General features: G+C 35.2%; 1 protein-coding gene across 3 annotated transcripts in view; it reads right to left on the bottom strand.

The window, feature by feature from the left end:
- LRBA (LPS responsive beige-like anchor protein) overlaps positions 1–23163 on the bottom strand; it is a gene marked incomplete at its 3' end in the record, with an annotated part of 428602 nt that overhangs the window by 92630 nt on the left and 312809 nt on the right. For all 3 annotated transcript variants that reach the window (XM_081999652.1, XM_081999651.1, XM_081999650.1), the window contains 2 exons: positions 22143–22262; positions 5539–5691 (listed from right to left, as the gene is read on the bottom strand). In XM_081999652.1, the coding sequence (XP_081855778.1) occupies positions 5539–5691; positions 22143–22262 (273 nt within the window). The remainder of the gene's footprint in view (positions 1–5538; positions 5692–22142; positions 22263–23163) is intronic.

A 23163-nucleotide genomic window follows, 5' to 3' on the forward strand; every position in this document is an offset into this window, starting at 1 on the left:
CACTTGTGAGCCTTTAATTCATACAGTTCACAATCACATGATTTTCTACAGCACTTCCTGTAACACCTCTGTAAATGCCCATCTGTGGAACCAGGAAAAATACCATGGAGAGATTTTTCCACAATAATACAAAAAATCCAGTACATTCCAAGTTACAGGCACTGCCTTAACTGCTGCTTCAGTATCTTTATTTGACTAGTAGCAATAGTTTTAACTGAATGAAAGTAGCATGATGTTCTTGAAACCACCTTTTGTTTTTTTTATCCATTTACTTTCCAAGGATAGCAGAGAGTGAAAACTCGCAAAAACTGCAGTTCTGAGTATTGTTGTGTTAGTTGGCAGGGAATGATGCTTTTTCAGTGTTTTCTGCCGTAAGGTGGAGTACCCTGTGCTACAAAGTAATGCACCACATTGACCGATAATGATCCTCTAATTCTCATTGATCTCATAAGATCTTTCTTACCAACCGGTGGTTCTTAATACTGATTCATTTTGCTCCAGTAGAATTTGTATTAGTGTGAATGGTTGGCCTACCCTTCCTTCCATTTTACTTATCATGCCAGGATAAATTTTCTGTATACTACCTTTATGCATTTCAAGTATTTAATTTCTTTCAAAAAGCGTCCTAGCTTCCAATCACTACATTTTCAATTACTTGAAAATTGGATTTCAAAACTTTCAATCCAGCACGATAATCTCATCACTTTTCTAATTTGTCTTGCATGTTCCCCAGCATTGAATCAAATGGATAAACCACTAATCATTAAAGGACTAACTCTGCAATAAAGCACTAAAATACTTAAATTGAGATATATTGTGAAAGCTGTCTTGACAGACCTCAACAACTTTATTATCATTGAAGCAATCTAATTCTCAGAAAGCTGAGGCTCATCAAAGCTGTGTGAAATTTAGTTATTATCAGTTGATTAGTAGTTTTAAATTAATTCTTACCTATTCAGACATCCAACCTTCAATAACAGGACAAAATAGACCAGTTTACTGTTTAGAACAAACAGAACTGTTTTACTGGGATTTTTAGCTACTCCTACCTATCAGTGGGAAGTATAGCACTTCTCCTTGGGTTGCACCTGGTCTTTGTGAATATCTACTTTGGCATGCATAGTAAGAAGGGCATTTAAAATTTCTATCAGCTTTAATGGGGTAATTATCACTAATTTCAACAAGTGAATTTAAATTTCTAAACCAGAAAACTATTCTAAAGGAGGGCAGCTAACATAACTATGACTGTGAAGCCAACAAAAGACTCCATAAAAATCTCAGTTTAAAAGGATATGTCTATTTCAGTGTCTGACAACTACTGCTATAGTTTTTGTTTGATTTCTGTATCCAAACAACATCTGAACATCTACATCTTTATATTCTTCCCTTCCCAGTTTTCTTCCCGTTTCTTTTTCGTATGAGGCTCTCAGAAGCATAGAAGAACAAAAAAACGTGTATTTTCTTTTTGTATCAGATCAAGTTAGCTCACATGCTAATACCCTAAAGATACCGTAACTTTGAAATAATAAAGTAAGGATGCAATAGTATGTTTTGTTGGGGGAGGAATTATATTTTTATCTCATTTTATCTTATTGTGGTTTTTTTACTTTTATTAAGCTAACACTATAATTCTTATTACACACATACATGTATATAGAAAATGACAGAATTATACAATAATACAATTATTGTCAACTGCATTTGTGTAAACTGAAAAATATTTTCAGATACCTTAGCAGTTATTCTATGGCACTCAATGTAATACTGAGCTTTAGAGGTACATAATAAGGTTCCAGAATGGTAAAAAATCAGGCGCTTTTCCATGAAACTGTAGACTGTCTCAGAGGAAAATATCCTACCCCCCGCATCGATTTGTGCCATTATAAAATACTGTGCTTTCACAACCTAATACAAAGTACCAGCTATATGCAGAAGCAATACATGCATTTCATACTTCTTTGTATTGCTTAGAATGACATCCTGATGCTATCATTTAGCTCATCATGACATTCCATCAATCAAAACCCAGTTTTAATTATCCACCATTCTGCTTTTTCTCTCAGAGCAAACACAGAGGACACACAATGATCTATTTCAATTAAAAAACGTACTTTATAGAATTAAAAATAGGTTGGGAATCACTTTTAAATCAGCTATCAGCCTGTCAATTAATGCTCTGAACCCCTGCTATTGACCCAGTACTGTACAAGCTGTTACTGTGCACTGTCCTACATATCATCTGTTCCCCGTGCTGCTCTGTTCCAGAAGACAGACAGCTGCAACCGTATATCCCTGTTCAACCTGAGGACCATCTGACTCTAATTGTAGCACACAGCTTGATGTGGGTCTGGTTATGAGAAGCCAAAGTATCACACTGTAATAATCTGGAAAAGCAGAAACCTGCCAACACAAGGCTGCAAACGGGGCTCGGGCTGTCTGGCTGGCTGACGGGCTGCAGGAAATATGATTAATGAGCAAGGTATAATGATATCAGGAACCCGATTAGCACCACAAAAGGTCACAGATCAAAGTAGTATGCATTTCATGAGCTCCAATCATTGTATGAGATCTGTGGACTTAAAGAGGTAAACTGAAATGCAAAGGGGGGGGGGGGAATCTATGTGTGATAGCTTACAAAATGAGCACTTAAAATACTATAATCATTATTTTGTCTGAACCAAGAAGCAGTAAGGAAGTATTAACTGGATGAATCAGCCCATGCCACATCGTAGCAAGCTTTTTTTGATAGACGGTATTTTGAGAAACTGGGCTTTAAGCATTCTTCCTAAACACACCTATTCCACTTAAAAATAAAACGATACTGATGGTATCCAATCCACTACGTATTAACAAGAAAAAAGCAATTTAATATTTGCATGGAACTTTCTCAGTTTTATTCCACTTTAAAAACAGCAGATTACAGCGGGCATCATCCATACCAGCACTAACAGAGCCACCACCACCACGATAAGGTTAACTATGTCACACAGAAGCAGTTAACGCAATTCATTGGCACAGAGTTTTAAATTTAATGCTACCAGACTGACCAAAACTTTGTATCTGAATTATAGCCACAGTATCAGGGACCCACAGTGTCACCAAAAGGGATGATTCTGACACATTTTAATATACCGTCACTTGGTAAATTATTTTTTTACTTTCGTAATTAACTTACGCCTTTAAAAAAATCTGTTCTGTCCAATTATGCAATACTTGAAAATTGTGTGTTCCTGTAGAAGTTCTTTGTTTTAAAAATGTCTAATTTATGGCAACTTTTGCATGTTCTTTCCATGTGCCATTTGACAAGTGGTACTGCAAGGTCAACCTTCACAGCAGAAGTTATGAAGCCAAGCAGATTACTAGCAAAGTCTTTTTGATTAAAACAGTTTCAAAAGTCAAAATCACTAATGAATAATTACTTGGGAGAAAAAAGTATATGAGAAGGAAACATTAATTATATTCAGATAATAAATACATTTCAGTTTCGTAAGAAAAGCTGACTGCAACTGAGGTAATGACAAAGTAATTTCAGTCTTCATCATTCAAATATACAAAAGTTAACATACTGCTGTTTTCAGATTACTTTTTCTTGAAATGAAAGTTTTGTATATGTAACAAGCACTTCCCTTATACTAGACAGTTCTGACCTGCTTTTTTTCAGGATTTAGCAAAATGCGCTTATTGTATATTGTATGTAAAAAGAAAAGAATACATTTGGAATATGGAATGAGATCATTACTCTCTAAGAGAAGACTTTAAAGGGATTTTACATTTTGTGCCCAAGAGTTTAACAGTAATAATGGAAAAGCAGCTGCTTCCTGCTTGATGAAGCACTTCATCCTGGGAATATAGCACAAGTGAGAGATATCAGAGAGGTGCAAGAAAAGCAGACACTAGTAGCAAAGGCTTTGGAAAATGATGGAAGGATGAGGAAGGGTAGGTCAGAGCACACAGAGAGGTGAGGGTGAGAAAAACCTGGCACCAAGGCTAGAAATGAGGAAAAGAAAATTAAGAGCTAAAATCTTAGAAAAGGAGGAAGCAGGAGATGGAGAATAACTTCACAGTAGGGGAAGCCAGATCCGTAATTAACAGAAGGAGAACTATATTTTATGCAAAAGCTAAAATACCACAGTCATGAGAGATCAAGGCCACAGGCTGCCTTTGACAAGTCTGCTTAAGCACACAGCGTTTCATTTCTCCAGTTATCCTGAATCACCAACGCACGCCAAGCTCAAAAAGGTGTCAGGCTACCTCCCTCACCTATTACCTATCAGCACAACTGTAAGATCAAAAGTTGCATTTGAATATGGTTTGCCAAGTAGTCCTGCTAAATGTTAGTGTATTTCATACCTTGGTTAAATAACATTTGCACATGCTTCCATATGAAGCGAAACACTAAATTCACCTAACATAATTCGTGATTATTATGGTGAACCCTACAGCCCTATTTGGCCTGCAGGAATCTAAGCACAATAACATTGCTGAAGACCATGGTATCATGTCACCAGTAAAGTGCAGTGTAAAGCATTCCGGTAACCTACAAATCACAGATTTCTTTTCACGTGACTCTTCTGCAATTTTATGAACGTAAGGTCTGATGTTCTGCCAACAACAGAACCTTTTCAATTCCCATTTTCTAACTTAGGAATATCAGGACATTATCAAGTCTAAGCCTGGTATCTGGAAAGTTTCTGAGAGGTTTCCATGCCTTAATTCGGTATTTCCCAGTTAGCTGACTACCAGAGGAAAGTTGCAGCCTCATTTTTCAAGATTCATTAAAAAAAGCTTCTCTAATTTGTTTATTTTAGAGTGCCACTGATGCAGAATCCTTTCATTTTGAGAAGAGCCTAATGTAATAGCTTTGAGAATGTGCTGAAACCCAAACAATGATACTGTAACAGCTATTCTGTAATTCATTACACTGCCCGGAGGGCACAGTGAAGACAGGCAGTGCTAACAACAGGATTTTCCAAAACAGGGAAGAGTAATAGTAATACAGGTTTGGGGAATGAAGCAGACAAAGGAGAATTCGATTATCGTGTAAAAATTGCTCTGAAAAATATCAATTTAATGGAAGAAATGGAAGAGGTGGCAGAAGATTTAAAAAGCAACGTTCTTTGCTGCGGCATTCACTGACCTTTGGAGTTATATGGATACTACAATTAAAAAAACCTAAAATTACATTTAAGTAATCTGAGTGACAAATATTTCTATGATTAAACAGGCTTTTTCAAGTCTTCTGTAAAGTGATGATTTTATTAGCTCTTTAGAACCACAAGAGCTGATGTACAAATGGGATAAGATCTCCTGTGTATTTACACCACACTGAAACTTTTTGGAGCAATTCTAAAGAATGAGCAACACAATATGCCTTTTTTCTTCCTAAACTTGTAAATCTAACATTTCTTCAGATTATTTCAGCCATAGTCCTCCGTAAATTATAAACAGTTATACGTTGCAAGCAAAGATCCAAACTATTTCAGGAAAATCTTGCAAGACAAATGTTACTTGACAGACAATAAAAGATAGCCATCTTACCAGTCTGTTTATGCGAACAAATTCTTCTGGGGTTTTGGCCCATGGTGGAAGTTCAACATCAGACACAACTGTTCCATCATCCATCACTCCCAGATTGTAATTGTTGCTGTTGACAAATATCTCTGGGAGGTAATAGAATTCAGGAATCAATTCCTGTAGATAAATGAAAAACAATGCCATGTTGGAAATTCTGTCAGAGGATGTACTTCGTCATGTTAAAAAAATAATTATTAGAATGGCATTAGGCACAGAGAATACACAAAATCCTCCCACAGACATCTCCCTCCCCCCTAGAAGGGGGAAATGCCCTCTTTCATACTTTCTAAAATTTAAACCTTTAGATATGATAAATCTTTATCATGCTTTTAACACAACAAAGACCTAAGACACAACAGGCTATAAAAACAAAAAAGTCAGAACTTTGATTGTATATTATGCACAGAGAAACTTAGAAAACTAAAATAATGAACATCACATGGTACAAATAATATTTAGTGGAAAGCAAGAGACAACCAAGGATGTTAAGAAGTTGGGAAAAACTGCTTCTTTCACATTTTAATGCAACTGACATTTTAAAGTGCAAATGCACAAATGGCAGTCTATAGTTTGGGTGAAAATAGCACCGTATATATTAATCACAAAGGTGTAAAACCCAGTTACATTCTTATTCTCTCTAACATAAAGGGTCTAAGAACTTCATGCTTAGGCTATTATCTAAGATCGTTCAATGCCCAGAAATTTAAAAAAAAATAAATTTGTAAATTCTAAAATACCTGGACTTACACTGCATATTCAGAAAAAAAAACAAACACACAGTCAAAGCTGAATCAAGTCAATATTATTCTTTCATGGAAAGGTTGTTTAATTCAATTATGTGTCCAGTCTATAATTACAGGGAGGAATCATGCATAATTTCACACACACACAAGAAAAAAAGGAAGGAATTTCACATGGTTACAAGGTCTGTGTATGCACTAAATTCCTTGTCAGGACCATCACCGCTTTAAACAAGTGTGCTCCACAGGCCTGTGCTGACCAGGACTGGAATGCAGCATTTCGCACCTCCACGGCTGGCCCGCCCTGGCACTTCTGCCGGCAGACCCTGCTACCCTAAATGCAGTTGGGGAAAAAATGCAAGCACATACAGCAAAAGAATAGTAATTTTCAAGTCTTATGAGAAAAACAAAGTAATACTAATGGCTAAACAATGGATTTTTTTTAAAGCAGAAAACGGTACATTCTAGTGCAGAATTGAACACAACGTGCAAGGAAGCAAAACAAAGCTCAAAACCATAACGATTTTCTCCTGGCTAAGTGGAGTGTTTCCCTGTTTTGCACACAGACATGCAACTTCGTAAGTTATCATTTATTTTGTAAAGTATGCACCAGGATATATATAAACATAGCTAAGTTAATGTGGTTAGAACCTTATTTACACACTTTTATAAACATCTGCAAAGTCCTGGCATAACACTTAATAGAAAAAGCCTAGTAAGACATAACATAGATATTTCTGCCCTTAGCATATTTTAAAGGTGCTTTTTTTTCGTGGAACTTGATGTTGAGACTTAAATACACCCAATAAACCTGGCAATTTGATGGATTTAGAAAAATTGAGTCACTAAATTAGAGAATTTACTTCCTTTGTAAAGAAGCGATCAATACGTGTAATTGCTTCAGGTATTTCATAGCAAATGACTGGTGTAGAATTGGTCTTCCATACAGCAAGGGCAAACTGCGTGCCGCTTAAGAAGTAGAAAAAAAAAATCAGACAGCCCCACTGGCTTTGTCTACAGTGGGTGCAGTAGGTAGCTATGTCAGAAGCTCAGTAGATCAGATCTGAAACCCAGTCTTGACATGGGTCAATGGATCAGTGGTCTCCCAGATAGCCCCTCAGGGCCAGCTATGGCATGAGCAGCTTTCCAAATGGCTGAGTGCAATAAGGAGGTCATCAGATTGCGGACAAGGTCAATCTGAAGTAGCCAGGGCAAAGACAGGAAAGATCAAGCAGGAATTAAGCTATTATCACCTCCATCCTTGTGTGAAACACTGCTTGGCTTTGAATTGTACATCTTTTTGTTTACAGTCACCTTAATTAACTAGGCAGGGTAAAAACATGCTTCTGTACCAAATGCTTGACAAGTACTTGATAAAAAGAGATTTGAAACTATTTAATTGGATAAGTGAAAGAACAAGAATGTAGCAAGGATAAAGGTTTGTAAAAAAGAAAGTACTCTAACACTGAAGTCTCTGTAGTTTTTTATCATCACAGACAGAAACTAACAAAGAAAAAGCAGAGACACTAGACTGTTCATTCAATAGCAGCATGCACCACAAATATGAAACCATACTATGATTCTGAATACTTAAAACATAAGCTCATTACATATGTTACTGATGTTTTTATTTTTTTATATATATCTGTACAGCTATTCATTAGTTTCTTTCAAGATCAGAAACCATTTGGCTTTCTGGAACACACTGTTTTCATTAGATTACACAGAAACAATATGTTGCCTGGAAACTTAAAAATTATCAGTAACTTCTGTTAGTTTGACTATTAGAAACTTTTTATAAAACATTTCATTACTCCAGAAATGGGTTTTCAGAAAGTTTTTCACTGTCACCATAATGATACATTTTTACAAAAGGAGCTTCTTTATTATCTAATTTTCTTATCTTGACCATGCGCTAGCACGTACACGTGGGAAAAGGGAGCGCAAACAGATGCCCTGGGCCATTCTAACCGAGTAGTATTTAGCACAAATTTTCAATGGCTTTACATGGGTGAAAATGCCAACATTAGTTAAAGGCTAACAGTTTTTCCTAAAAACAGTGAATAAACCTGTTAATAAAATATCTAATTTTTAGCAAGTTTACAAATATTATTCATATATTTGGTAACCGCAGTCCTTAACAGTCCTTCTCAACTCTGTTTCTGGGGTCTTCTCCTTTTTCCCTAATATATTCACATCACATGCATAGATTGACACTAAGAGAGCACTAAGACTGCTCCATTAATAATGGAATTTTTTAGACACCTGAGAACATTAAGTAATTTATCAATGCACTTTTTACTTGTTTTTTGACGGGGGGGAGGAAGGGGTTACTTGTGGTTTCACACAAATACCACATGAAGATGCAGGACCAGCCATGAGGGGTCAAGACTGAAAGACCATTTAGTATCTCACTTGGAACAAGGACTGGAAGACTAACACAGGGTAAATAGAGTTTTCCATGGATATTCTGTCAGCTTCTTACAATTAATTGTAAGAATTGAACTAATCTGTGCTTCTGATTTTAAAAATCATTAATCATAGATTCCACACTGTAGTTTCATCTACAAAGGTTTTTCCTTTGGCTATTCTAACACTGCTTCCTAACAGTTCCAGTGGATGGTTCTAGTACCCGTACTGTGAAAAATAGCAAATATTAATTCCTTTTTCACTCTTCTATATGCCCTTCTGGATACTACAGACCTATATATATCATCACATTCTTCCTCAGTGGTCTCTTTTTGCAAGCTAAAGGATTCTAGTCAATTTAGATTCCTTCCCTCTGGAGGTCTTCCCTTCTGACTAACCATTTTGGTTGCCTTCATACTTTTTCTAATTCTACTGAATCCCTTCTGAAATTTTACGCACTCAGCACATGTACAGAAACAGTAAAGTTGTCCCACATTTCTTTTGTTTATATAATTTCACAGAAAAATGAAAACATCTGTATGATTTGTTGAAGCTCTTGCTTTAGCACAATTGTGCTGAAAATTAGTTTCAGAAATTCCTCTGTTGGAATTCACCAGTTCTACAGGGTAGACACAGACATCCTTATGATAAGCAATACTTCACTCCTCCTGCCATGTTTCTGATTTCATTGCAAATGATGAAAGAGCTCCCAGTAAATACCAACATGGATCTAACACACAGTATCTGTAGTGGTACATATTTTTTAAAAAATTTGAAGATAAAAATTGCCATGTCAGGATTCTCATTAAAATGCTTATAAAGTTCTGCATGCAATTAAAATACAATTTTTCTCTAAAAAAAAAAATTACCCTCTACCACTTGGAGACAATGATTCCTAAGGAAACTTCACTAAAAAGATTTTTTTACAAACAAGTAATATCAACAGAACGTCACTTTAGCACTTATGATTTATTTTCAGGTTTGCCACCACGCATAAAAAAATCTATACAAGATACTTTGTTTCACTAATGTAATGAAATGTTATTTTATTTTTTCTTTCATTTAGAAAACAATAGATTAATTCTGAAGCAGAGTTATACCATCTGCCAAGGTGTCTAGAAACAGTGGCACAGATTCCCTAACCATATTAAAACATTTATAAGATACCACATTTTCAAACTAAATTATTTGACAATCACATTAAGCAATATTAAGCCTATATATAACCTGTCAAACAGAATAATAAAAATGCATATTAGAAGTCTAGGTTTTTATTCATATTGCCACACTTTATTTCCTCTGTTAAGAGACTTAAATGGCATTCAAAACATATATTCTAATATATTAAATTAATTCAAATTTCATTTTTTCATCACTCAATGTAATAATTTTCATGACTGTGGGAAAGCATAATTTCTAAGTACCCATGAGTTTCCCTCCATCTGCTATATGTTTGTTATTTCTTGCAGAACTAAGAAATTGCCTCAAGATATCGCCTGAAATTCTCCCAGCTTGTAAGAAAAATACTTCAGTGGGTTTCCATTAAAATTCTAAATTGAATTAATGAAGAAATTAATTTTGTCAATGTCAATCATCCTGAAAATTCTAAGAGATTACCTTTCAAATATTTCCTAGTTTAAGAACAATTTTTAAATCTTCAGTAATTTACAATTAAGCAAATAAAACTATAAGAAATCCAGATGTTTATAGTAGATTAAGGAAATATGTGGTAATTACAATTAGTAGTCGATTCATTATTGATCATTAAGTAGATTTTATTAAGTCAAGACTTCATTGCATAAAAAATGCATCCTTAAGGCACTTCAAATCCTGTTAGTCAATACATGGATTACATATACACAAAATTATTTTACTTTTTACAGAGGATATATGTATAAGTATGCAATGCTATTTATTGACCATATTTATACACAATGTAATCTGTAGTTCAGGTTAATTTGACAGAGAAAGAGGAAAAAAGTTGTATATAAAACTACATTCCTTTCCTCCATTTTTTTAAATTAACTGGGATTGAAAAGGACTATATTGAATCATACAAAGGTCTAGATGAAACCCTGAAAGGTCACCTTGTCCACCTTCCCATTCACAGGCAATTATAATGAGGTATTCTTGAAAGATGTTTCTCTGCCTTGTTCTAAAATTTTCAATGATGGAGATCGTATACATTTCTAGTGTTCATCTGTTCACACCACTAGAAGGTCTTCCTAACATCTAGTCTGCTTCTGCTGCAGGTGGAGCCCATTTCTTGTCCTACTCGGACTGAACACAAGCGGCAGTTGCCCCTTTTTACACGTATCAATGTGTAGGAGCAGCTTTCACCTCAGGGACAGCGAGATGCATTCCCACCAGCACTTTCTGACCACTAGCCCCCTCCTGCACTGAGGACAGACAGCACACACTCCAGCACCAAGACTGGCATGTCAGCACACTGGGACAGGCAGTAAACAGCAGAATTCATCTCGATATAAGAAAGAAATTCTTTACAGTGGGAATTATTGTTCACTCAAACAACCTCCCCAGGGACATGGTAGAGTCCCCATCACCTGAGGTTTTCAAGATGGGATTGGACAAGGTGTGAGATAATCTTGTCTAGGCTCCCTTTCCCATGAAAAGTTGGACCAGATGATATTTCAAGGTCCCTTCAGCCTGGGCTGTTCTATGATTCCATGAAACGAAGTGCACTGGGCCTGCCAGTCAGAACCCCCAGCAAATGCCACGGCCAAAGCACTTTACATTTCTGTCCTTGTTCCTCTTTTCTCCGGAATAAACAACCTAAAACCTTCAATGTTATATCACTGGTCTCATTTTCTAGACATTCTCCTTCGGATTCTCCATTCATTTCTGGTCATTCTCCTTCGGACTTCAGCAAATTTGCCATAATTACTTGACATTTATTATTTCAACAGCTACACAAATAGTTTGGAGCAGATATTAAAAGTATTTGTTTCATTTTAAATACAATAATGGCTGAGTATAAAAGAAGTAGATGACAGATATTAGATGGAACTTTCTGATCCATACACCCAGATGTCTATATTTTTAATTACTGCAATTCCCCCAGATTACCGTATATGCATCTGACTGAATTTAGAATTATTAGTATTTACTCACATAAGTATTTTCCTCTTATGGGTCTTGGCACGATTTTACAGAAAAACAAATCTTTCATGAAAACCAGAGACATGCATCCTAAATATGTTAAAAGTTTTGCTACACCAGGCATACAGTTTATGGTTAAAAATCTCAATTACTCTGTACCTGCTTCTGAATTTTTCTAGTCATTGCTCTTGGATATCTTTGACCTTGCTACTAATGACATGAAATTTTTCCTATACAAAAGCAGTGTTATTCCTTGCAACTTTTGAAACTCATGTCTATTAGATGGAGAAGTATAAAACAATGCAAAGCATATGTAGAAAAGCTTACATTTGGCAGCCTGTTTCAATAAGCATGACTTGCCATTTTGCAGAGCTTCAACTTTTTTTTTTTAATACATATTTTAAAGAAAGTAATGAAATTTGTCATCCTCCAGTTTCTGAATGTTCCAGCAGCCTGGAACTCTAGAGTTTCTTCCCTCTAGTACCAAGGTTTAAACATATTGCTTAACATGCCTTTCAATCAGTTGTACTCAATCCTGCAGCTCATGTGTGCTCACTGGCCTGTCTACAGCATCCTCAATTTCCTCCAAAAAATTTTCAGTTTCTTGGTCAATTTTAGCCAAATTTTACAGCAGGTTATAAAGATAACTAAGTTCCTGCAAGTTTAAAAAACAGTAAGCAGGCAAGTAGAACCATTATATGTGTGTGTCTTGAGGGGCCAAGTAAGTGCAGCATAAGTTCACATTTTATTAGTCTCCACAGAAGCTACACAGAGAGGGCACCATAACAAATATCCCATCACTGAGAAATTCTTAATTTGAGGCTTACAGTTTTTTTGACAAGTAAGTCAATCAATTGCAAGAAACAAATCCATACGAGACAAAGCATAATCTGTTCTAATACTTGCAGACCAGGATTTTTTTCTTTATAGAACGCTGCAACTATTAATGACCTTTTCCAAACATAAAACACATGTATTCTTATTCAGTAAACAGAATTTTCCCAATGCCCACCTTAATGTTTATTGCCCATAAAGTTCAATGATGGAGTACAGATTCTCAAGTCTTCTTGAAGACTTGAAGAATCTCATGCTTGAAAGAAAAAATCCACACGGAATACAAAAATCCATATTGAATACATGTGATCCAATAACGACTCAGTAATTCATACAACAGTCACAGAAGCTAGGCAATATCTATCACTGCAGGTAACACTACCAGTATTTTAATACTGTAATATAGTCTATTTATATTTGATTACAGCTCTAACTTGTCTACCATAACAAAGATTTTCTGCACAGAGTTTGTGCTTGTTTGGATAAAATACATCAGGATTCACAGACAGAAGCAGGATTCAGACTCTAATAAAAAGAGGACCCCGTAATTCCTGTGGATACTCAAAAGCTTCCCTGGATGTGCTTCATTCAGTAAATACGTGAAAAAGACATGAGATTACAGGACATATTATGACCAGATTTCTGTATAATTTCTTTATCACTATTCAATGGAATTTTTTTTTAATAAATGTTTTGCACAGGCCTTTAAGAACACACAGTTGAAAACTTTAGCCTGGATGGCTTCTAGTTGTGTAAGCTTTGAAAGCTGTTATTTCACTCAAAATGTGTATTGGAAAGGAAGAAAAGTTAAGAGATAGTAAAGGACTGAGGTACATGGGTACATTATATAATTATCTCAGCATCTGTCCAATGAGATCAATGTATTACATGATTGAATTTTGCTTCTACTATACTGCACCTATTCCTTTAATTTTAAATATTTCAATAATGTTAATCAGATGCATTAGCTATACTTTAATTGTCTAATTATTAATTGCCATTAATTACCACTAATTATTTAATTGCCATTGTCTAATTAAGAAGTCATGGCACCAAAACTCAACAAAACTTGTTAAATATTGCATACTTGCAGCCAATGTTTTCTTTATTCCTTTTAAGAACAATTTACAAAACCTGAAGAACAGTATATAACAGCACTACGATAGCTTCAAGTAGATTTTTGAGAATGTCCTATGGCTAGCAGAATCTTTGGTTTAGCACAGGCTAACTCTAGTTCAAAGTTGGCACTGTCAGTGATGGTATCAATAAAACTTTTGTCCAGGATCAACTTTAGTCATTAGCGTAGAGATGACTTAGAGGCAAAGAAAACTATAAAATGGATGGAAATTGAGAAGACAGAGGGCTACTTTTGGAGCTCTTTGTTTATTACAGTCTACAGTTTGAGACAACATTTTAGACACATGATTATCACTGAAGTTATAATTTAGTTCTCAATCTCGGTATCCTATTCATAATGAAATCATGATGTCTTTTTAGCATTCTCCTGCTTCCCAAGCTGTCTCCTCCAAGGACATTCCTGAAGAATCTCGACCAAACCCATTCTTCTCCAATCTCACTCGTGTTTATATACACCAGCTACCCACTCTATAACACTAGTATGCTCCTAGAAGCCCAAGACAATCCATACAGTAGAGCAGACATTGTTTAATACTGTTACAGTTCAAAGAGACTTTAAACATGAAGCTTGGTTTAAAGAAAAATTGTCCAAAACAATGTGATGCTAGTGAGTTTTATAATACAGTTAACTTTCCAAAACAGCATTTCTGTACCTAAAAATTAAGCTGTTCTATACTATGAGAACCTTAGGACAAGATAAAGGATCATAACTTGCCAACCTGCATGAGAGATGAATTCAGATATTAAATACCATGACACCAGCCTTACAATAGCTGTCACTGATGTGTGTCACATCACAAAATTGACTTTCATAAATTAGTACCCATTGTATGATGGAAGAATCTGGAACAACGTAATTGGAGCTTACTAATGTTTTCTGTAAGTTTATGTTCTTCCAGCATCTTATTTTGAACAAAACTAATCAAATGCACCAAAACCCCCCCAACCAACCCATAAGCACATGAAAAAGGAACACACACAAAGCAGTAGAGGGAAAGGCATGAAGAACAGTATATAACTCTATACTAGTGACTGTAACTTGGTTTAAAATGGTAAAAAAATCAATCACGTTAAGTCAATCTAATTTTCTTTTCAAAAGGTAACTGCAACAGTGGATGGTGAAAGAAAAGGAGGTAAGATGTTGCTTCACTTTTGAGAAAGACTTCTGAGACTGTCTCAGTCTCAGATGTTCTTATAAGCAGAGAAATGGAGATGAGATTAGGTTACAATAATGTGGGAGTACCCAAGCTGGAAATCCATATTCCAAGAGCAGTTATCAATAGCTCACTGTCAAACTGGGAGGACATGGGGTCTGCCCTGCTCCTAGTACCAGTCAATAAACTCACTAATGACCTGGCATAGAAGGTGCAGTAATAAAATTCCAGATGACACTAAGAAGGCAACGTGGCTGTTTGGAGGACAGCATGAGAATTTCAAACAATCTTGAAAAACTGTATATATGGTAGAAAAAAACCCAAACAATCAGCAAAGTACTACACTTGGAAAAGAGAAAATAAATGCAAAGAGCAACAATTATGCTGCTGTAAATATAATGATAAATAAATTTATTGCAACAGGTTAGCTACCAAATCAGAAATAACAACTGCTTCTGAACAAGTATGTGCAAGTCTACTCATTCATCACAGAAAAAAAGCAACACAAAAGAACAGACAGACTTAACTTCTGTATTCCAGGACTGAGTTCAAGACCCAAACTAAACTATTTTTCTGTTAAACACCGCCAGACTATCCGTATTTACTTTTTATACAGTATTAACAAAACTAACCAGGATTGTTTGCACTAATAACATAAATTAAGAAGTAACTAAATGAGTTAATGGACATGCCTGTCTAGTACTTTAAATGTACTAAGTGTTAATCTCACAAAATTGAAATATATTTAATATTCTTCAGCACAGAAGATTTAACTTAAAAAACACGTAGTTAATCATTTAATAAGGCAGCAGTGCTGAGCTAATTAGTAAATAACAATTCCAGAGTGGTAGTGAGACATTAGCAAACTTCCAAAGGATTTTTAATTTGCATTGCTTAAATAAATGGAGAGGGGAGAACTAGGGAATTAAATTTTATGCAACATATCACCTCTTGAAATCAAAATTTGAAAAGTTCAACCAAAGGTTATTGTACAGTGCAGCATTAGTTTCCTGCTTTGATCATTGATCCAAGGCTTTCACGGGATATTGACAAAGATTGGTTGTGACCACACATATGCTTTAGCTTTCTCCGTTGAAGTGATACCAGCCAACAAGAGTTGCTTCCAAAGCTAGCTCACGTGAGTCCTCCTTGTCATATATGATGCCTCCAACTAAAATTAACAATAATCTTAGGACAGCAAGTGTCAATAACTACATTCATTTTCTTCACACAAGGAGAAATCATTTCCTGTAATCAGCTCAATGGTTCTAAAAATTCAAAATTTTTTCAGATGGAATAGGAATAAACCTTTCATTTTCCTTTGTGCCCCCTACTCCCCATGCATCAAGATATAATACCATTTACTTTGGCCTGCCATTTTCAAGGTCTTAAAACTGGCTTCCAAAATCCTTTGTATTTTTATAAATCAATGCATTAAACCGCTAGGTTTTTATCAGTTGTAGAAGCATCTAACAGGAATCTTATGGTCAACAAAACCCTGAATTATTTAATCAGCCATAAGAGCCGACTACATTTATGTTCTCAGCCCATCAGAAACACAAGGTAAAGCTTAAAACTTCCACTTGTTGAGAAATAAATGTTTTTTATCCTGTGTTTGCCATGGATTGAATGGTACGGATAGTCGGATACTACAGCCAAGTCATTTCCATGTCCATCTACATTTTCAAGATATTTCTCCCTCAAGTCATTCCATCTATCTCAAGTCATTACCTAACTAGTGACTCTCCAAAATAATTTTTGTTCCCTACATATCACTTACAAAGACGTCTTTTATAGCTAAAATAATTTTCTTGTTCATAAAGCTACTCCCAGAGTGAATCTACTGTTGAATACAAACAAGCTCTACATTGTCTTCAAAAAGGCCAGGTGTTTTTTGCACTTAAGTTAAGTGGCAGCCTCCACATCACACCTAGAATTGCATTCACCTTTGAATGAGTCAGCTGCTTCAGAACAAGTACACAAGAAAAATTCAAAGTTGAAATAAAAAAATGGATTGATATTTCAAATGAAGTTTGAACTTAGCCAATTACTTTTGTCTGAATACTCATCCACAGCAAAACAAAATATGTAAATACATAGTTTAATAATTAAATCATATACTAAAACATTCTTCTTAATTACATATTGCTCAACCTCAAACAGATCACAATGAAAATAATACCTTAAAACAAGTTGGTCTTTTCAACTTTAAAAATTTTTAATATTCAGCCCAAAAAGCAAGATATCAACCCCACCTGAAACACTGGAAAAGGAAGCAGAAAGATTGAAGAATTCAGTTAAGGAATTTGTTAAAAAATACTAGAGAGAACAGTAAAATGTAGCCTACCTACAAAATAAAAACGGAAAATTCCTAATTATTTTAATGCATTTAAATGTTTCATCACTCAAACTGACTGGCCTGCTACAAATACAACATTCAGGGTGTCTCTCATAATTTTGTTAGATAGAAAACTGTTTCCTGTGGAGGTGAAAGGTTAGAACATAATGTAGAGATCTCTGTATGAAGACTTTCTAAAAGGCCATTTTTTACTTAAATGTTCTTATTATTTGCTTGATATTATTTTTCATCTCAGCTCTGCATAATTTCTATGTAAATATAACAACAAAAATTGTACTCAAAACAAAACATCTCTCCCAATATGCCAGTTGCATTCAGTTAGCACTGAATTATAACAGGCATGCAGAAGATACAGGTTTAAAAATATGTAATAACCACACTGCAATACATGACAATGTCTATTAAATGAGAATCCAAGAAAATATATTTCTTATTAAACATTTTGTGAAAAAAGTAAAGCCCCCCTCAAGTGCCTAATTTTCTTAAAAATGACATGAGAGAATATCTTAATTTCACATGCAACTGCATAGTCTTCACAGACAGGCATGAGCTGTGCTCACACAAGACATTCTTACACACACAGAGCTAAGAGGAAAATCACAGATGTTTTGGACAAAATCTTGGACCAAATTAAGGCAGTCCAAAATGATGTTGATACTAGAAAAGAATGGATAATTTCAATGTCAAAGGCTTTTGAATAACCTTTGAATAATCATTAATGTATTAGTGTTTGCAAATTGCAAACTTCAAGGAAATCACACTGGCTTTTGCCAGTAAGCAGCATCTTCCAAGTTCTGGAAACAGTCAAAAGAACATCAGGTTATTTATTTTTTAAAAAGTTTGTTTTGCTAAAATCAAGTATTTCTAGTACATTACTATGCAATATGGTTAAAATATAAGTTCTGGTTTTTTAATCTGTTGAAAAGGAGGTTGGATACAAACTAGACAGCTTTTCTATACATAATTTCATTATTAATGTACAATTTAGAAATGTTAAGAACTCCATCAATGACAATGACACAGGCTTTCTTTCCTTTCCTTTCCTTTAATTTTATAGACATCATCCCTTTGACTCTAGTGATGCAGAAAGCAGCTTTCCCACCCAGAATTATAAGGAAATTATTTCAGAACTCAACTTGAATCAGAAAATGGCATTTGCTTGACTACAATATTGTACGCTAAGGTGATAGCAAATGATGTGCACTCTGTCCTGAACGGACTGATACTCCAAGATTACAGGGAAGAAGTCTAAAACCTATGGGTGCTGTATTTCATAATATTTGTTTGCTGTAAAGTAGATGGGAACTCTAAAGGAAGAATAAACACTGGAAACTTGATCTCCCCTGTCAGGGATCAAAACAAGAGGGATCTGTGTTTATGCAACTCCTTCCCTGTCTTCCTCCTCCTTCCTTCCTGAATACACACATGTGTGTGCACATGTACATAACATTGTGCAAGATGGGTAAAGAAAGCATTCTAGACAGCCATGGATTGTCTCCCATGGAAGTTACTGCTTCAATTGCACATATTTGTGACATATGAAAACAGTAACACAAAACATACCATTTAAGTAAGACTGCTGTCATTAATTTCATCATGACAGCAACATCCAACTTAATTTTCTTAATTAGTCAGTAAATAATTCTATTTACAAGCATGCATACACTATAATGTTACCATTAACTACAGGAGCACATAATCTACTTTATTCTTTGATGCATGTGTCAACTAAACACATTCAAGCACTAGTAAGCTAACATAAATTGCAATTCTGCATGTCGAAAACTTCTAGAGGCATATGGGACACTCTGGCCATGCATTTCACAAACACTTGCAAGGTAGAGCAGAATATTGAGTATCAGGAAACTTGGTTTCCACAGACATAATGAAATATTGGGGATAGAGGTATTTCCAACAAGCATGGTTCTGTGCATTTTCAAACCTTTTCTTCCCTAATTCTTTCAAAAGTCCTATGGAAATCCTATTCATCCCCCTTCCTGGCTCCTCATGCAGTCTCACGAACAGACGCATCTAGTCAATCTTAATACTCACTCAGTCGCTTCTCAGCAGTATAATGTAATCCATGGCAATTCACAGACTCAGAAAGCTGCAAGCAACTTCAAGAGGCCAATCATAACAGTAGGGTTGCCTCTAAAGGCAGTACCAACTTGCACATACATTGTTTCCAAAAGCTATCTAAGCATTTTTGAAAAACCCTCACTACACTAATTGCCAGGAAAGCATTCATCGTTTTTATTTGTTCTGTTAGAAAGGTTACTTTCACATCTAATCGAAATCTCCCTGATATTTAAGTCCATTAATTCTTATTGTATCCAGCATGGGCAGCAGACATTTTTCCTTTCTTTCTTGCAACAGTCCCTACATAATAGGAGACTCTTAAGACTCAATCTTCTCTTCTTTACAAGAAAAACAGACATAGCTATTTAATCTTTCGTTGCATTTTATTTTCAAGACCTTGCATTGTTATCATTGTTCCAGTGTGAATTCTCTCTAACGAGGCCATAACTATGGATATAATACCCCAGCTAAGACCTTTTCCAAGCTGGGCAAAGCTGAAGATTTATTTCACACATCTTGAAAGTTATACTATGTCCTGTTGATGTATCTTTTACTAAACATTACTCACCTTTTGTTATACCACAATATTGTTAATTCACATGCACTGGTGATGTGCTACAATGCTACATCTTTTTTTTTGCACAGCAGATTGTTCCTTGTGTTATATTTGTACTTAACTGTATGAGAATCTGCATGAAAATTACAATTCTTGCTTTTCCCTAATAAACTTCATCTAACATTTGTCTCAAACCCTTTTTCCCTTCTGCAAGAAGTGCTTCCAATTCCACTATACTTCCAGTGCCTTCCAATCCAATGTCAATGGAAACTGAGGCCTGACCTGTTACCATGAAGAATTCTACTCAATACATCTTTCAATTTTAATAATGAACTATTTTCCAAATAGAGTGGATCCTTTTAGACCAAGTTTTCCCAGCTCACTCATGAGACAATGTCAAAAACTAAGATCATCATCTGCTTATTCTCTGTTTATAAGGTCTGTTACCTTTGCTCATCAGAAACTGTGATTGTTTTGAAATAATCTCAATTTCTTCTTGATAAATATGTGTTTCACTTGCTTGTCTCCTTATGACCTTCCTGGTACTTAAACATAGTTTTGATTATTGTGTTAAGTATTTTTCTGTGAATTGTAGTTAAACTCACCTCATAATTTCTTGGCTGTTTTTTTCCCCTTCCTTTTTAAAAACTAAATACTTCATCTGTCCACAACTGTTCCCTTTCTCCTCTTCCATTTCTCAAAAAAAAAAAAAAAAAAAAAAAAAAAGCACTCTGAAATTTTGCCTGCCAGTCTTGTAGGTACAAAAGAATGAAGCTCATAATGACCACTCAATTTGAAAAAATCTAATGTGTTTGTATTTTCTAAACTGTTCTTTCCCAATTTGATATAGACATTGTATCTTTTTTCGAAGTGGTATTAATCCCACTAGTCACTGATTTCCATCAGTTCTTTTGGTGGGGACTCATAGATGCAAGACAGGCATTACTTTTTCAGCACTAGCAGTTGACAGTTTTCTCATTCCATTAATCTGTAGATCAACCCTTTCCTTAATTGTCTCCTCACTAAGAGTATAGTTATAGAATGACTTCATGTTACTTATGTCTCTTGCTAGCTGCATGACATCCTTGATTAGGCTCAGATTTTCTTCTTATTACTTTCCCATGCTTTCTTCCATTAAGAAAACAATTCTGATATTACTCTTCCTTCTTGGATTTGAGGTCAACAAAGCCTTCCCAGCACTGCCAGCACCATTGTCTCCTTTGTTCTTCTCCCCAGTTCAAAATATTCCTCAGATCCCAGATTCTGTTTGTTTACCTCATTCTTTCCTTCAATGACTACCTACCTAAACCTCTGCCCTTGAAATTTCTGTGCTCCTGCCTTAGCTTCTTGACCCTCTTAATTCAAGGTCTCTTTCTATACAAGGACTAATTACCAGATTAATTTGTCTTCTATTCCCACCTACTTCTTGTTCACTCGCCAGTTCACAGGCCCAGTGCCCCTGTTAGGACAGGTTCAATATCATACTAAATTCTATGTTTCATCTTAGTATCCTCAGACGCTGGCTTTCTGTAGCCCTTTGTTTCTCTACCCAGTATTCAGTCTTTCTGGAGACTGCTTCCAGATGTCCCTCTCAGCTCTTTATCACCTATCTACTTATTCCTCATCATTAGACTAGTTTTTGCCCCTTCTGCACCTAAATTAGCACAGCCTCTTCCTCCTGTTTGTTATAGTCAAACCAGGAAATAGGCCACTGCAGAAGTTGCCAAAAAATGAGGTTGGATGCCTAGAGCCAAAATTACATAAAGCAATATGAATATTAACTGCAACATTCTTATCTGAGTGGGCAGAAGCATGATCAGAGTATTTATCAGACTTCATGGTTAAAAATCTGTACCAGTTTCTACTGACTTTTCAAAGGCATACCACCTGTGCAGAGGAACAAAAAGACAGTGGAACATGTATCTGTAGCACAAAGGCCAATTTTGCCTTATTTCAGTCTCAGGGCTAAAAATGTTTGCTAAATTTTTACAAAAGGATTCAGTGAAATATTCTAACAGAAGTAAAACCATGCGTCATCTCCCTTGCATCTTTTCCCAATTGGTAGGATTGCTCCCAATCGTCGTCTTTCCCTTTTCCATAACCTGTGGTCCTATGATCACAGCTACAATAAAGGCAGATGCAGTATGAAATATGTTAACACCTTTCAGGGAAGTTTTTACCTTGATATCAGAAGTGTCACGCTGACTATTGCGCCATGCTCTTGAAATAGATGAAAAAGTTCTATCTGCATGATCAAACTTCCCACCTTGTAGATTTAGGAAGAGTGTTGTAAAGGGTTCCTAAATATAAAAAAAGATTAATTAAAAACAGCAATGTATTTCTTTAAGAATTTCAGGGAAAAAAGGGATTTATTATTCTTTTGGGGCTTGATTATTAATGATGCTATTCTTCTGGCAGACACATAATTAATTGCAAAGGATTAATTCTATTATCCAAGAATAAGAAATACAAACTGATGCTTATTTGTTCAATAAATGCTTTTTATTCCTACTCCATGCATATATGTTCAGATAAAGAAAAGCAAATAAAAAAGAAAGAAAATATTTACAGGCTGAAGGAGAAGCTACAGTCAGTTGTGAAACAAACTGCTCTTGGAAACCTGAAAAAGCTCAGTATTGTTACCTTAGATATTTTTTAAACTAGCATATAACAAAAATAACACATGCATTTTATTTTGTTCAAAGTAATCTATTAATATAAAGGGTAGCATTCAATACCGATAGCTTTATGATTGTTATTGTTTAATATGTAATTTATGATTTAGAAAAGGGAAATGTTTGAAAGATTTAAAAGCCTCCTCTTAGTTAAAGAACACTTAAGCACATATTAGTGGATAATTGCTTGAAATTAGCTAAGCGCTATAAATTACTTCAAGGATTTATGTATGCTTGTACATTCTAACAAGCTTTAATTAATGAGTGCTGCTAAGGCTTTCCCAAAGAAATTACTCTCTAGGAGATAAATCGCCTTTCAATTTTATAGAAAAATGCATTGTTTAACCAATATATTATCAATATGTAGCATCTCAAAAGTTACTTCCATATAAACCGCAGCAGATTTTTAAAAATTAATTATTTACATCACAGAAATTCATGATCACCAGAAACCAACTCATTTACACTCATTAGGAGGTGAAAATTAAATCCATTCAGCAAGAACCACAAATGTTCAGTATGTGGT

This window comes from Phaethon aethereus (genome assembly GCF_964289735.1).
Source record: "Phaethon aethereus genome assembly, chromosome: 4".
NCBI classification, from domain to species: domain Eukaryota; kingdom Metazoa; phylum Chordata; class Aves; order Phaethontiformes; family Phaethontidae; genus Phaethon; species Phaethon aethereus.